A 17,141-nucleotide genomic window follows, 5' to 3' on the forward strand; every position below is an offset into this window, starting at 1 on the left:
GACTATCAAGAAAAAGTCTGGCTTCCCAGTAACAGAAGATCCTATGGGCTAAACTGGAAAAAGTAACTTCAATTTGTGTAGTGCTTTTGGTGTACTGAGTACTTCCCATGTAAATGAGCATGTTTGTTTCTTATGATAGTCCTTTAGGGTGGGCAGAGAAGATACTCCTTTCCTCATTTTAGATAAGGAAACTGAGACCTAGAGGTTTGTGTTGGGTCACCTCTGATTCCCACAACACCACACTATCCCTACAGCAAGCATAGGATGAACTCCGTAACGTCCTGACTAGGGAGAGAGCAGTGGCCTAGTTTAATTCTATTCTGACTGGGAAACTTTATAATAAATGGATAAGTGTAGACTATTTTGCAAAAGTGCTGATTTTTCCTCTACACCTGAAACTAATGTAAAATAATATTGAATGTCAACTGTAATTGAAAAATAAATAAGTAAATAGCTACCAGGGGGGAAAAAGGTGCAGCCTCTTCTGTGGCATCTCATAAATTAGGATTTCAGTTTATACTGTTCCGGGATGGTAGTGGAGAATAATGAAGAAAATAAAAGCAAGTGTTCATTTTTCCTGGGCCAATTAGACTATTTGAACAGATCATACAGGTCCTGGTGTTGGTATGGCCAAAGGAAGGAGAGAGATGGGAGCAAGTTCATGACCTGTGGTATTCAAATTCCATATAAAAGATGAATCATTGAAAGCTTTGCCTTAAAAGTGGTTAGCAGAGGGTAAGATAGCGGTGGGGGGTGGTAAAAGAGGGTAGAGGGGTCAAATCTATGGTGATGGAAGGAGAACTGACTTTGTGTGGTGAACACACAATGCAACATATAGATGATGTATTGTAGAAATGTACACTTAAAACCTATATAAGTTTATTAACTAACATCACCCCAATACATTTAATAAAAAAGAAAAGTACCTCAATAAAAAAATTTCCCTCATGAATTCAGTTTTGCATTAGAGTGAATAGTACTACTCAAAAAAAACAAAAAAAAAAAAACAAGAAACAAAAGTAAAACTAAAAAGCAATTCTATCATAGTTTGAAAATATCTATAGTGATATTTAAATTAAAATTTTTTTTTTGTAGCAAGTTAGAAGGACAACATGAACTTCTGCTTGGTCCAGTATTACTTATGATTTCAAGCATCTATGAAACAGAGCTAGAGTTCTTAGAATTTATGGGTAGGTGGGGGAGACTCTTCCTACAGTCTTTAAAATATAAAAACCAGGGTCGTATTTGCTTGGTCAGTGGGAATTCCACAATCCAGTCGCCCGTGGCTAAATTCCTGCTTGTGACAGTCTCCCACCTGGAATTCCCTGGCCACCACCTCTGCCTCTTCCCAGCTTGCCCATCTTTGGACATTCATTTCAAGGGTGACCGCCTTCAGAAAGTCTTCAGTGATCCCTCAGTTGAAGAGCAACCCCCGCTTTTCGGGGCTCCCATGGATCCCTGGCATGGAGTTTAATCCCTTTACCAGGTCATCTGGTTGGTCGCTGGTGCACACATTTCCCTCCTGCCAGGTCTACACAACCTGAGTAACTTGTCTCCTCATCTCAGCATTGTCCACATGAATGAGTAGAAAGCCTCCTTTGAAAATGGTACTCAGTAAATATTTGAAGAATCAAAGACTATGTATGAATAAGTGGCCATTTGGTTTCTGTGCTAATGTATCGATGCCAGAGAACACATGTAAAAAAATCATAGCAAGTGAGCAAAGGCTTGCAGGAGAGAGAAAAGGCTTCCTAGGTCTTTTTACAACAGTGAAGTTCATTGACATCTATTATGAATCTTTTAAGCTTCATAAAACGTATTCTTTAGGCACCCCAGCCTATCATAACTATAGCTTAGAGAATTTTGTATTAATTTGATATGTTAAAATGTCTCATGTTATACTCACGTTTAAAAATAATTCACTCCTCACCTCTCCCAATTGCTTTTGTAAAGAAAAGATTTCTTAAACAACATACCAAAAAGGGTAAAAATGGATACATTTGCTTATTTTAAAATAAAAAACTTCTGTAAATTAAAAGACATAAAGAGAGTAAAAAGATAAGACACAGAATTAGGGAAGATAATTTCAGTATATGTAACAAATGAAGGACTCATATTCAGTATATGTAAAAAAAAAACAAAACCCTTAAAAACACAGTTTTAAATGTGGGCAAAAGATTTAAATCCAAATAGCCAATGGGGTGCTTCTGAGGTAGCAGCAATATTCTATTTCTTGTCCAGTGGTAATTACACAGTGTTTGTAATTATGCGCATATGTATTTTATGCACTTTCTACATATGCGTTTTAACAAAAATGGTTTTAACTGTACTGTATGATGTCCCCTATCATATTGACCTGCCTTAGATTCAACTCTTTTTTCATTATTGCTTCCTCACAGAGCCTTTTAATTTTTTTAAAATAATCTTTTTGTTTCAATTACAGTTGACATACACTATTATATTAGTTTGAGGTGTATATGATAGTGATTAGACATTTATATAACTTAAGAAGTGATCCCCCCAAAAGTCTAGTACCCATCCGACACCATACATAGTTATTACAATATGATTGACTATATTCCCTATGCTTTACTTTACCTCCCCATGACAATTTTGTAACTACCAATTTGTACTTGTTAATCCCTTCCCCTTTTTCACCCATCCCCTTCAAGCCCCTTCCCATCTGGCAACCATCAAAATGTTCTCTGTATCTATGAGTTAGTTTCTGTTTTGTTTGTTCATTTATTTTGTTTTTTTTAGATTCCACATGAGATCATATGGTATTTGTCTTTCTCTAGCTGACTTATTTAACTTAGCATAATACCCTCTATGTCCATCCATGTTGTCACAAATGGGAAGATTTCATTTTTTATGGCAGAGTAATATTCCACTGTACATATGTACCACCTCTTCTTTATCCATTTGTCTATCGATGGACACTTAGGTTGCTTCCATATCTCCAAGGCACCTTTTTAGATATTCTACGCCCAACTCCTCTCGCCTCTCCCATTAAATTTTAATATCAAAGATATGCTATTTATCTGTTTATGTACTGTGGCCTTTTGGAAGGCCACAAAACATAATAATATCTAAGATTTTTCACCCTCGCATAACTAATTTTCACCCTCTGGGGCAATATCACCCCTAATTGAGAATACCTGCTCTAGACCTCCACTGCAGGACTCGTCATGATCTGTTCTGCCTATTTGTGACTGTGTTGTCTCTCCAAGCACATTATGAGTGCCTGGAAGCAACAGTCTTCCCCTAGAGTGTGTAAAATACTGCCTTGTACATACCAGGCACTCAGTAAATATTTGAGTTGAACTGAAAGAACATTCTGTTTAAAATAAAATGCAAGAATGTGGATCAGGTTGAATACAACTGAGCTGGTTTCAAATGAGTGGCTTATCTGCCACTGCTTAGTCACTGGTGAAACAAAAATACTCTTATTAAAAGCTTTCAGTTATGGTTTCAAAATCTATTAGACTAAAAGAAATGGAATTTTAGGTTAATGTGTATTGTCTGATTAGTTTTGCATCATCTTACACATTAATTTATTGCCATGGTTTAATGATGGCAACTTGGAAATAAATGAGTAGAACCCTGCTTTTAAAATATGAAGTAAAAATTAAGCTTTTAAAAGCAAAATTATAAAATTAAATTTTAGCTTGCATCTTTGTAACTATGTGCTTGGTCATCAAGTTCCTTTGCCTTTTGTCTCTGCTTTGTTTCTCAGGTATTAGTATGTGTGTGTGAGAGACAAAAAAGGATACTACCACAATTTACCTCCTCCCCTTTTTGTAATTTTTAGTATTACAAAAATATTAAATATTTTTAATATTTTTAACAAAATATTAAAAATTTAAGTTCAGGTGAGGAACAGTGATAACTGGAAGTATGTATAATGACAAACTGATTAGTTTTTAAAAGTGTAGCCTTATCAAAATGTTGCTCACTGCAAGATTACTGAGTTTAAATTACACAATACTGTTTCCACAGTACTTAAATCAGAAAGGAAAGAGAACTGCTTGAAAAGGACCAAACATGAAACTGCAACCTCTCCTTCGACTGTATATAAATATGCAACTCCTGCTTTGGCTGCCACTTGAGGGTTTAGAGGGAATTATTGGTGCACATAAGTGTCTCAAATAACTATGTAGGCTTCTGGTGCTTCTGGGCTGTGGGGACCACAAGACTGAGGGCCTTTTCTGCAGGAGTGACAGAAAATGGAACAGGGGAGCAGCAACCCCCCCACCCCATCCCTTCACATCACAATGAGAAGATAATTTTCTCTTTTTGTTATTCATACCTGTCCTTAAGGACCAGGCTTTTATATTCTCAGTACAGTATAACTTGATTCTAAAATGCTTTTTTTCTCTCTCTCTTTCTTAATGTAATAATTCAGTGTTTATGAAAGTATATTGGAATCACCTTTCATTCATATTAAAATGCCCATTCCTGCCCCTGCCCCAGATTATTATTGGGGAGAGAGGAGTAACCCTGCTAATGTAGCCAAACAGAAGTTTGGCTCCAACTTCCATTTTATTCTGGTGATTATTTTAAGGTCAGCTGTATTAGCTGCTGGGTCATCTATTTTGATCCTCTACCAGATTTGCCCTGAAGAGGTTAATATCAATTTTCACCTTGATTTTTTTTGAAAAGGAAAGGATTGGGCCCATTTGTATAAATATATAGGGATGACAATTAAGAAGGGATTCTGGCAAGATTTCAGTGCTGACAACAGTAACCCTGAAATAACGATGATATCAGAGTACCACATTATAATGTTTCCATGGTAACACACTTTTAATTATTGACAGTGTAATATTGCCTAGGATAATGAAACAACAACCTTGACATAGGGACACACTGCGAAAATACCTTTATGCGATCCCATAATCGGATATATTTGAGTAATGAAAGAAACCAGGGAAAATACCTTATGTATAACACTCAAGTTATGGTTTAGGTGATAGAAGAGTAGGAAAAAGTTGCAATTGTTTAAAACACTGTTGTATATGAGGCAAAGATATTTAAGGAAGAAAGTTTTCACGGGCGGTAGTTCTAAGTTTTATTTTCAGACATGTGGGCCCCAACAGAAAGATCATGACCGGTACTCATTTTTCTGGGTGTGAGCATACTTGTAAGCATGTATCTTTATAGTGCCATTATTTACTTATTTCTGTTTCGTTTACTGACTTGTAATCCTCAGTGCTGATTTTGTATAGAGTGAACTGAAATATTTACGTTTTCTGAAATATCACAATTTAGGGCAGGCCAAGTTATCATTCTTGCACAATTGGTTTCAACTTCTTAGGGATTTTGGTTTAGCTAAAGGATTAGGTCCCATATAATAGCTCTATTCTATTAGCCCACTATGCATAGGCCTTGCGTAGATACTTTGCAGTATTTCACTTAATTATCATGACAATCTAGTAAAGTTGATGCTATTGTTTTCCAGATGAGGAAACTGAGACCTAAAGAGGTTAGGTGACTTCCCAAAGTCCTATAGCTAGTTAATGGTGAAAATGTAATTAAAATGAGATTTATGTAGCTCAAAGCTTGGAATAGTCTTCCAGTTTCAGAGGCTGAGAACTTTCAGGCTCTATCCACCACCTGGTCCAAGCTGAACTGTATGTAATATTTTTCTTTCTATGACAAGGCTGACAGTGAGTACTATCTTAGTGTGCACTGAAACAGCTAAGACCAGCATGTGACTGTCACAGGGACAGCATATTTGGACAAAAATAAAAAGCCAGAGGATAAACAGATTTTACCAGTAATATATGTTAACAGATATCAACAATCAACCTTTACCTTCATCCTAGATTGTCTACCTTCAGGCTCTTAGATGTACCTAACTTACAAAATGTGAGGGAACAAAGCAAACATCAATGTTGCATAATGTTCATGGCATATGAAAAACCACTAGACATTGTATGTTCTAGTGTACCTTGTTGCATAAGGGCAATTACTACTATTAAAATACATTTTTCTACTACCGTCTATCTAGGATCAAAAGCAGATTCTAAGTGGGGTTCTGCTAAATGGTGATGCTGCCTTGGAATCTCATCACTATTTGACGATTCCATCTAACTTTGACCATCTATACCCTCTTCTTGTTTTTTTTTCTTCTTTTTTTCCCCTTCTTCCACCCCCACCCTGCCCCGTTCCATTTAACCCATTGTTTTTCAGTCTAGTTGTGTAGGACACAGAGGGTACAGCTCACTGGCCCATGTGGGAATCCAACCGGCAACCTCAGTGTTAGGAACATGGCACTCCAACCACCTGAGCCACCGGGCTGGCCCCTCTCTCTTCTTTTTAATACTCCTATAGAATCTATAGACTGAAGTACTTCATTTAGCCCTTGATTAGTTACTATATTACATTACATAATACATAAACTTGACCTGTCCCTACCTGAATGCAAGCCCTTGGTTATGTACTAAGTGTAAGCTTTACCAGCTACAGGGTCCTGCAGAGCAGACAGCTTCCACATCTTTTTATTACTTGATTGATTTTTTTACTTTTTAAAGCGATTTTTTTTTTTAAAAAATCACAGAATAAACATATATTCCTTGGAAAAATTCAAATCATAGAAAACATATAAAGACAAAGTAGAAACCCCACTTTTCCCTTCCCCTACCCATAATCCCAAGAGCTAACCACTCACTAGATTTGCTATGGAGCCTTTCAGAGTTTTGCTAGATATATTCAAAATGTATAAACTTTAAAAATTGGGATGACACTATAATGGTTTCCCAAAACTGTTTTTTAACTCAACAATTGCCAACAGAGAATTCTATGACAATAAAGATCTATATACTCATTCTTTTTATCAGCTTCATATTATTCTATTGTACTGATAGTTCATAATGTATTTAACCAGTTTCTATTGATAGACATTTATACTGCGTCCAGTTTTTCACTGTTACAAGCAGTAGTTTAATGAGCAGCCCAGCAATTTAGCCCCTTTGCTATTTTAGTTCCATGTGAAGATGAGGCCCCCCCCGCATGAAAAGCCTGAAACGTCCATGCTGACTCCCCAATGCCGTGGTGGATATGAGGGGTACAGAACGGCTGGAATGGTGGTGAGGCAGTGGGGCTACCTCTGCTCCAAATAGAATATGCAGCCACTTCTCAGTCCAGTGGGCCCCCCTTTCACTGGGTCCAGCTTGTGACCTTATGCAGTGCAGCATCCCGGACACACTGGTCAAGTGTGGTGCGAGGTTCCTCCACCGCCCCCCTTCACAGGATACTCAAGCCCTTCTTTCCCACCTTTACTGTCTGTCCTGTCCTCATTCCCAAGCCAACCAGAAGCAGGAGATGCTGAAGGAGATCCAGCCCGTGTTCTGTGGCTCAGCATCCAGCTCTCAGGACTCGCTGTCTAATTTAGTGCCCAGTCAGTCATTCATTTCACTAGGAAATATTTAGACTCATGAGAGCAGAAGCCCTGAGTGAATGGGAGGGAGGATTCTTAATGTATTTTTCATGAGAGAAAAAGGAACATGAAAGGCTCAGAATTCAGAGTACTGTTAGGAAGGATTAACCGTAATAGGCCAAGTGAAACCCTAAATAATGCACCTAGGAGAATGACTAAAAAGAGATGAGAAGTCCAGATATACAAATTATTCTGAGGGAGGATGGGGAGTGGGACAGACCATGGTTTGGCAGATTTACAGTGAGGGGTAGTAGAAAGGCAGGGGACAGGAGTTCCTTTTACTGTGTTTCCCCAAAAATAATAGCTGGACAATCAGCTTTAATGCGTCTTTTGGACCGAAAATTAATATAAGAACTGGTATTATGTTGTATTGTATTGTATTATATTATATTATGTTATATTATATTATATAAGACCCCATTAAGACTGGGTCTTATATAAGACTCAGTTAAGACCGGGTATTATATTATATTATATTATATTATATTATAGACCCGGTCTTATAGTAAAAAGTATTATTTAACTGTAAGACTGGGTCTTATATTAATTTTTGCTCCAAAAGATGCATTAAAGCTAATTGTCCGGCTAGGTCTTATTTTTGGGGAAACAGTATTTCACTACTTCCTGCAAAGTTCCTCAAGTGGTAATCATCTTCAGGAGCGTGTGAAATGCATGCAGGTTTATGGGTCCCACCCTCAAATCTTCTGACTGTCCCACTGGTGTGGGCCTCCAGCATGTGTCTGTTCATAGGCTCCCCAGGTGATTCATGTTGCTTGGCTGGAAGACCAAATCTTGAAAATTACTGCTGTATTGTGATGACAGGTATGTCACAGATCTTAAAAAGATGGGAAATAATGCTTCAGGCAGTTGTCAATCACAATCTGAGAAGTTACCAACAGATCTCTGAGAAGAAAAGCAGATTAGTTGCTTTGCTTACTTCTAATCCCTCCTTTTAAAGCTCTCTGTATCCATCTTTGTTTCTCTCCCCACCTGAAGAAGGTGTGGCTTTATTATAGAGCCAAGTCAATCAAATGTTTTTAAAGTTTGTGGGGACATTGGGATACTGGTAAATTACTAAACTAGGAAAACCAGAGAAGGTGAGAAGGGTGGATGAGACAGACCAAGGAAGGAGGAGTTGTCTTCCTCAGCCACACCTGACACTTACTCAGAATGTTAAACCACGACTGATTCTGCTAGAGGAGAAGCTCAGGTGCTGTCCTCTGTAGGTAGTCTCTGGCCCCGGGCAGGACAGCCAATCATTGGCTGGATGCCAAAGAGGGCAGAAGGAACAGATCTGAGTCCAAGGGATAGCAAAGCACTTTATACAGAAGACTGAATTTGTCTCTCTCACTCTCAAAAAAAAAAAAAAAAAAAAACAACTCAATTTTTCCTTCCCAGGAAAGGAAATAGGGAAAGTTAGTAAAAGGAGAAAAGGAATTGTTGGTATTTGTGAAGTGTTGGCATTTTGGCACTAATGTAGGCATTTACTTTAGTGGCGACAGGTACGTAGCAAGTCGGTGCTCCGGTGAAAGGTAACCTAGCGGGCCGCAGGGGGCGGGGGAATGGAGGCCGAAGCGCGGCCCTCCTGGCTCCCCGCCTCCCCAGCGCCGCCGCAGGCCTAATCCGGGCTGTGCGCTGGGCGCCGCAGCTCTGCACACGCAGTGCAAAGAAGCAGGACCGTGGGCCCTACAGAGGGGGCGGTGCGTCCCTGTTTGCAGATTTATTGGCACTCAGTCTTCACTCTAGGAAAGCACCGGCACCTTGAGTTAGAAAAGAGGGTTTAGGAATGCCGTCTTCCAGGAAGAGGCAGCGTTCGGAGTGCTAAGCAGCCCTGAGCCGGGAGTCGTTCTCCCATGGCCCTGCGCTGGCTCTGCCCTCCGGAAGGAGACTAACAGCGTGTACACATATAACTGGAGGGGATTACATGTGCTGATCTCCAAGGTCCATGAAATCAGATTAGAATTCCAGGGAAATGCTTTCTGTAGGCATTACATAGGCATTTGTTAAATTGAATTATCTAACAAACGAACCGTATTTTAGAATTACAAGAGAGTATGTAAGGATACTTTGGCGTTACCTGTCATGTCTCAGTATCGGTGTAGGCAACACGCTGGTCAGGAGCCACCCAAACTCAGCCAGAGTGTGCAGCAGAGGGCCGTAATCCGTCTTGATCTCACAGCCCTGTGTGGTGGGTAAGCATAACCGCGCAGAGTCATGGCAGAGACAACCAGCTCCACAAGTGATTACAGTAAAGGGCGATGGGCGTTCCAGTAAGGGGAGTTCACGCTCCATTAAGTACCATTTCACCAGTTTGCAGTCTTCCTGGGCTACCTTTTCTGCTACCTGCTGCCTTCCAACCCTGGAACCAGTTTAGAAACACTGCGGATCAGAGCGGAGAGAGGTTTCCATCTGGTTCTCCAAAGTGGGGGCCTTTCTTCTTGTGCTGGCATCAGACACTAATGTGTGGGGCAGGACAGGAATCTGTATTTTCAATAAGCTCCCTAGGTGATTTGGATCCAACTAGTTTACAGACCACGCTTTCAGAAACACTGGTTTAGGACTGGGAGGTGAGGACCAGAGTGGAGAGTGAGAACTGGCGAGTGAAAGGTGAGAGGAGCTTAGGTGTGGGAAGTCCACTGCTTCTTCCTCAGCTGGCATTGATTTTTCCTTGGAGGTTTACCTTTTCCCCCAAATCCTTTTTATTCCCCTCAATGGGATTTCTAGTTGCTTTGAAAATGGGCTATGTTTCTCTAACCTTTGCAAGACCTGAAAGGCGGCAGTATCTATGGAAGAGGCTGTTGCCTCCTACACACAACACAATATACCTGAATTCACCTCAAGGGCTCCATTTGGTGATATCTGAATTCAGAGGGCACACAGCAGCAGTGTCATCTCTGATTAGGAAGGACATTGCTGTGTGTACATATTTGGCCTGCTGAGAGAGAAAATACCTTTTGGATATTTTTGCCTTTGATAGTTCACATGGGTTACTTGGAGATAAAATACTAGTAATTGAATTTTTTTCACTTTCCACCATCTGGCAAGTGTAAAGAGAATCTCAGTGCTGGGGGACTTTGTTTAGAATTAGAAAGCCAACTCTTTGGGAATCTACTGCTATTTGTGTATAGGTAATCATTTTGCTGTCTTATAAAAAAGTTGAGCATTGGGTAAAGCCATGTTCACAGATCTGAAAGACGTTTGTTCACGCATTTGTGATGAAATTCTGAACACTGCACAAAGGTGTCTGAAGGCTACTGCACGTGTTCGACAATGAAGATCTTTACCATGTTAAACTAAATATAAAAGTAAAGCTAAATTGTCAGAAAACTGCAGATTACCTCGATAACGGTCCATTGTTCTACTACGATGGCATCATTTCCTTTCCTACTGGAACCTGGAACTCCAGAGCCTTCTTCTTCATAGATAAAGAACCCTTCCAAAGATTTAGGCAAATGGTCCCCTGTGAGGAAAAGGATTCAATTAAGAAGAGTTGTAAATACTAAGTGTCTCTTAAGATTGTTTAAATCCTTGAGTAACCCTTATCGGAAGTTTAAAGAAAAACATATCAATTAATGAACACAGGTTATGGCTCAATCAATAACACCCTCTTCTTCTTTGAAGGTTAATTTTTTTTTTTTTGCAAAGGTCAAGACAATTTTATACTTCACTGAATTAAAATCAAACGATAAATATGAAAACTACAATAACAAAAACAAGATAAAATAATATCATACAGTGAGAGGCAAGAAGATTTCCTGAGCCTAAAATACATCTGCAAATGACTTCACCTTCAAATCAAATTTTGGTTTCTGATCTGTACGTTGTACGCATGTTAATTATACCATTAAAAGAAACAACATTAAAAATGTTAATCCTTGAAATTTACAGGTGTAATATTAAAACTAAGCGAGGTAAGATGTCTTCAAAGAATATAAACACAGGACAATTCTTTACCTCAATGATGCTTAAAAAAAAATAAAGAATGGTAACAGGAAGATCCTACACAGAAGTCATTGTCAAAAGAATTCCTGCTGGGAAGGAAGTTTTAAGGGAGGGCCTCTCTGACGTTTTCTTGAATAGTTGACAATAACCAGCTGGCCAAAACTAAAATGATTTTATGGAAGTTCTTTTGTCTCCAATTTTGCAATAGGAGACAATTTTCCCATGGTCGCGGGCTGGTTAAACATTTTGGTTTTTACACAGCACAATGTCACATCAAAGTTGACAGTTAATCTAAATAACAAAGGCCTACAAAGTTTTCAAATGTTCTACTAAGCTTAAATATAAAAAAGACAAAAGTAATTTCAATATAATTTTCAGTTTTAATTTTTATTAACAGGATATAAACTTTAAGAGAAAATCATTATATTATTATTTTTATATCACAGTTAAAGCAGAATATCACAAAGAACTTACGTTGTTCAGAGTGGTTTCCAAGAACAAGTCAAGTTAAATTTACTACGTAGTTGTAATTTGTTTTCTAATTACAGTGTATTTTCCACTTCCTTTAAATGTCCTGGCCCCTGTCACACCAAAGTGACCAGAGGACTCAAATCTGTTTCTGATTTTAAGTTCAGGACATCACTAGATCATCTTTAAAAATGTATATGGTCCAAGTCCTTTTTCAGAATGTGGGTACGAATTTAAAAAATAATTATATACTGCGATAACTATGTAGTTATTTAAAATCTGCCTCTTATTTATTTTGGGGATTCTATAATGTGAGAACCGTAGGTTTTGTGGCTCTGCATCTGTTTTCTTATTCTCAATACTGGGGTTCCCTAATACTTCTAAATTTCTTTTGTTTGAAAGAGAGAAGATGTGGTAGACTCATACAGTGCAATCCTATATGAGAATAAAAAATGAAAGACTCACTGCTATGCAGCAATATGGATGCATTTCAGAGATACTATGTTGAGCAAAAGAAGCCAGATATAAAATACTACATACTTTATGCTTCAGCCTACATGAAGTTCAAGAACAGGCAAAATTAATCCATGGTGGTGGAAGCTGGAATAATGCTTATCTCTGGATGGGAGGATATTGACTGGAAAGGGTCATGAGGAGGTCTTCTGGAATATTGGAAATATCCTGTACCTTTTTATTTTTTTGCATTTCTTTTTTCCTTCCAGCTTTATTGAGATATAATTGACATATGATTTTTTAAAAAAGAAAATAATCATTTTAATCTATCTAAGCATAATTCATGCCCAAGCTTATTAAGTTCTGCCAGAGTTTTGGACTTCATAACACTTCTTATTTTTCATTTTCTTCGTGAGCTCTACACTACCTCAAAAATAACTTATCCTTTAATGGGTTCAATTAGCATAAACAATCTAATTCTGTGAAACCTATTTAATAAAGTACAATATGTAATCAAAATTGTATCACCTAGAATTGTCAAACTGTTCATGAAAGCCTAAAAAAACCCTCCAAAACAATTACGCTACTTTATTTAACATGTAATAGATAGTTGTCATAAAGCAAAACTTAGATTGTTTTCTGATATTCTAGTGTATTTCCATAAGCTTTTTAATCTATAATTTTATAGATATAATTTTCTATCAGGGAAGCCAGATATATATTTAATTTCTCTTTATATAATTAAAGATTGTAAGAGGGTGTAGGCTATAATTCAGATATAATTTAGTCATAAAACCATACATAGCAAGACCTTATAAATAATCAGGAAAGAGATAGTTAACATTATTGCTTAGTCTTATACAATGGTAAATTTTAACCGAATTGTTGCCTCTATACTTTTATTCATAATGTTTCTTATACTTAAAAAAATTTTTTTTATTGGGGAATATTGGGGAGCAGTGTGTTTTTCCAGCACTCATCAGCTCCAGGTCAAGCCGTTGCTTTCACTCCAGTTGTGGAGGGCACAGCTCACTGGCCCATGTGGGAATCGAACTGGTGACCTTGGTGTTATGAGCACTGCGCTCTAACCAACTGAACCAACTGAGCCAATTGGCTGCTCCATGTTTCCTATACTCTTAAATCATACTGCTTGGCAAGTAATATAGGTACCGATATAGTTTTTTATTTCAATTAGTTGTAAATTAACTCTAATTTGTTAATCAATGCATATATTCCTCTTTAACTACTTACTATACTGCCTCAGAATTAAACCTCCTACAGAAGGTAACCATCCCAAGTGGAAAAAACTGCAGAGCTCTACCTCTTCCTTAAAGATTTTCAAGTTTTATAGGAACACAAACTCATGAAAAAACTAAAATTTTGGTATTCCATCTTGCTTTACTAATTATGGAATAACAGAAAGATGTGAACAAATGTTACTTTATAGTTCTCAGCTTAACATAATGTAACACTAAGAAATACTGTAACTGTTTATGCGCTAATTTGTAGCTTCTTTAAGTATAGGACACCACTACAGTTCTATTAGTGAGGAGAAATGAATGATCAATCTTAGGTAACTCAAAAGGAAAATGGGACGCATTAAAAGATCAACTGACTTTTGCTTTTAAGAATCTGTTGTTGCCCTGAAATGCCAGATTTAACAATAACAGCAAAACAAGTCAAAAGATTACAGCAGCAAACCACCACATAAGCACATATTACGGATTCTGAAACAGGTAACGACTTTTTATTCCCTCTCAGCTCATTCTGTTGTATGTTCTTTTTGTTTTTCCTGGTTTTGTGTTGCAGGCAATTCCAGACTTGCCCATTGCATAGGTTCAGCTTTTCTCATGATGATCTCAATTTTTGTTGCGGTCATAGTTACATAACCTCGCTTTACATCAAGTACACCCCATAATTTCACATTTTGATGACATTCCTTCTTTCCTTTGAATACAGTGTGCACATTTAACAATGGACTGCTTGCCACTACTTGACTAAGTTCTGTAAGTGAGTTTTTAGCACACACAGAAATAGTGACTTCACCCCCATCTGATGCCAGTCATGTCTACATGGAACTTTCCCCTCAGCATCCTTTGCAGTCCACACATGTTTCCCTGTTGTACAGCCCTCTCAGGCTAAGAATGTATTGAAATTAGAAGTTTTTCTTCTACAACAGCTCCAGTATGTCATCGCTTCATGGAAAATAGGTGGTCCAGAGTGACACAGATGAGGCCCAAACCCCAGGCACCCCAGGAGGGTGTGTGTGCAACCACTGGTTGGAAGTCTGGGGCGGCTGCCAGCTTCCCTGGACAGATGATTTTTTTTAGCTTTGGTGCGATCTAATTGATGTATAAGGAAATGTTCTGCATCTTGAACAGCTGTACACATAAGATTAATTCACTTTGTATATGTATGTTATACTTCAGCTAAAAACTAAAGTCCTTTCTTCTCACTTTCGTAAGTCCAGTAATCACCTGACACCATATTATGATATCACATTGTAATTGACTATATTCCCTATGCTGTATATTACATCCCCACGACTTATTTGTTTTATACCTGGAAATTTGGACCTCTTATTCTGCTTCACCTTCCTCCCTTCTTTTAATTTTTCAATGACAATTGACATTCAATATTAGTTCATTTATTAATTTCAGGTATACAGCATAGTGGTTAGACATTGATATAATTTACAAAGTGATCCCCCTGACTAGTCTAGTACCTGCCTGGCACTATACACAGTTATTACCATATCGTTGAGTATATTCCCCATGCTTTGCTTTACATCCACATGACTATTTTGTAACTATCAATTTGTACTTCTTAGTCCCTTCACCTTTTTCACCTTGCACCCCAACCCACTTCCATTTATCACCCCAACAAATCTAGTACCTATCTGACACCATACATAGTTATTAAAATGTTATTGACTATATTCCTTATTGCTATACCCTACATCCTCATAACCACTTTTAACAACCAATTTGTACTTCTTAATCCCTTCCCCTTTTTCCACCCACACCTGCCAATTCCTTTAAGTTTCAGCCACTGATAAAGCCTCGAATTGGGTGAAGCAGGGCCTCGGGGAGTCACTAGAGTGGGAAGAACTGAGATCACAGGTTAATGCAGACTCTGGTTTGGTGCCAGTGCTGAGCCTGGAGCTACTCAGCAAAAGTCTCAGAGCACACTGAGGCCAGTTGCACCTGCTTGGGGCCCGTGGGCACTGATAGTTTTCCAAGAAAGAGTGCAGTGTGGGCAGAGCTATTTGCTCCCAAAAAGTGCTTCTGGTGTTGGGGGAGTTGGGTAGGGTGGGTCAGCAGGGTGGAGCAGTGAAGCTCACAAACCAATCAGATTCAGATTTGGCTGTGTGGGGGCGGGCTCAACACAGGAAAGATGGCGTCCACCTGCTGGCTGCAAGGGAGCAGGATTCCACACAGGGAAAATGGTGATGGTTCTCCAGCCCCACCCTGAAGCCACACATCTCAGTCTGCCTTCCCTCCTCCCGTCTGCCTCTGATGTCTCCCAAGTCACCATCCCTCCGCCGGAGCCCAAGGTGAGTGCCTGGCAGTGAGAGAGTCTGTGTGTGGGCTTGTTAAGAGGACATCTGGGTTTCCTGCAGCCTCTGTCCCACCTGGATAGTTGGGATCCCCACTGTTTTTCATAGCCAGATGTTGTGGGGGCTTCTCTTCCTGGTACCAGTACTCTGGGCTGGGGAGCCTGGTATGGGGTTGGTGTCCCTTGCTCTTCTTGGGATCGCCTCTGTGGCTGAGTTATCCCTCCTGATTCTCAACTCCCACATGGAGGTTTGGGGCCTGTTTTGCGTATCCACCCCTCCTACCAGTTTTGATGTGGCTTCTTTATATCCTTAGTTATAAAACTTCAGCCAGACTTCAAGTGGTTCTCCAGGTTGATTGTTCTATAATTTAGTTGTAATTTTAATGTGTTCATGGAAGGAAGCAGGCACAGTGTTTATGTTGCCATCTTGGATCTCTCCCTCAAAAAAATTTTAAGCCAAGTACCACGCATAGCCAAGGAAAGTACAACTTGTATCAGTGAAGGATGGTCTCCAGGTACAGTTTGAAACAACTGTGACAAGAATAAGGTTTCCTTAAAGTCCACTGTTGTATCTTAAAATCCATGCAAGCTTTGCATCATCTTCAAATATACTCATATTTGAAAAACATAATGTTCTCCCCTCGGCCCTCTCCTCACCCCCGTACCCCAATCTTAAAGTAATATTGACACTCCAGGAGGAGGTTTATCCTGTGAACTTGTACTCTCTGGCACAAGGCTGCATACGCCACGGGTAAGTGGACCTTGGTTTTTAGAAGCACAAGCGTAAAGAATTCCCAGGGAATGGTTTACTTGTCTAGACGTGATCTTACACATTCATTTCAGCCAGATATGTCATTGACAGTCCTGCAAACATGAGGAGGGGTAACATTCCATTTTAGTATTTTTTGTCCAAGTATCATTTTTGGCATTAAACTGCCTAGAGGTGGGCCCATGACCATCTCTGAGAAGTGGAGCGCAGGCACATGGGGAACTCTTCTTCTGCATCTCACTCATGAGCATTCTGTCTCCAAAACAAATCTCAGCCTGTCTATTTTTCTCCATCTCCACCTGCAAAGTTGCAACAGCCTCTCCACTTCCACTCTTGCCCTCTATGATCCATTTCCCAAAATGATGCCAAAGAGGCTTTTAAAAAAATGCAGATCAGGTCATAACTCGTTCTTTACACTTTTAGTGAATGACTTGGAATAAAGTTCCTGCCAGGATGGCAAATTGGTTAAAGAGCACACACTCTACTTAGGTACCCGCCCCCCACTTTCTA

The 17,141-nt window shown here is 39.0% G+C and overlaps 1 protein-coding gene across 2 annotated transcripts in view; it reads right to left on the reverse strand.

Moving 5' to 3' along the window:
- Positions 1-17,141, reverse strand: part of RFTN2 (raftlin family member 2) — a 55,470-nt gene that overhangs the window by 10,240 nt on the left and 28,089 nt on the right. For both annotated transcript variants that reach the window (XM_019750748.2, XM_019750750.2), the window contains exons 7-8: positions 10,780-10,901; positions 9,519-9,622 (exon numbers count right to left, since the gene is read on the reverse strand). In XM_019750748.2, coding sequence (XP_019606307.1) covers positions 9,519-9,622; positions 10,780-10,901 — 226 coding nt within the window. The remainder of the gene's footprint in view (positions 1-9,518; positions 9,623-10,779; positions 10,902-17,141) is intronic.

This window comes from Rhinolophus sinicus, linkage group LG01, assembly GCF_036562045.2.
Source record: "Rhinolophus sinicus isolate RSC01 linkage group LG01, ASM3656204v1, whole genome shotgun sequence".
Classification (NCBI taxonomy): domain Eukaryota; kingdom Metazoa; phylum Chordata; class Mammalia; order Chiroptera; family Rhinolophidae; genus Rhinolophus; species Rhinolophus sinicus.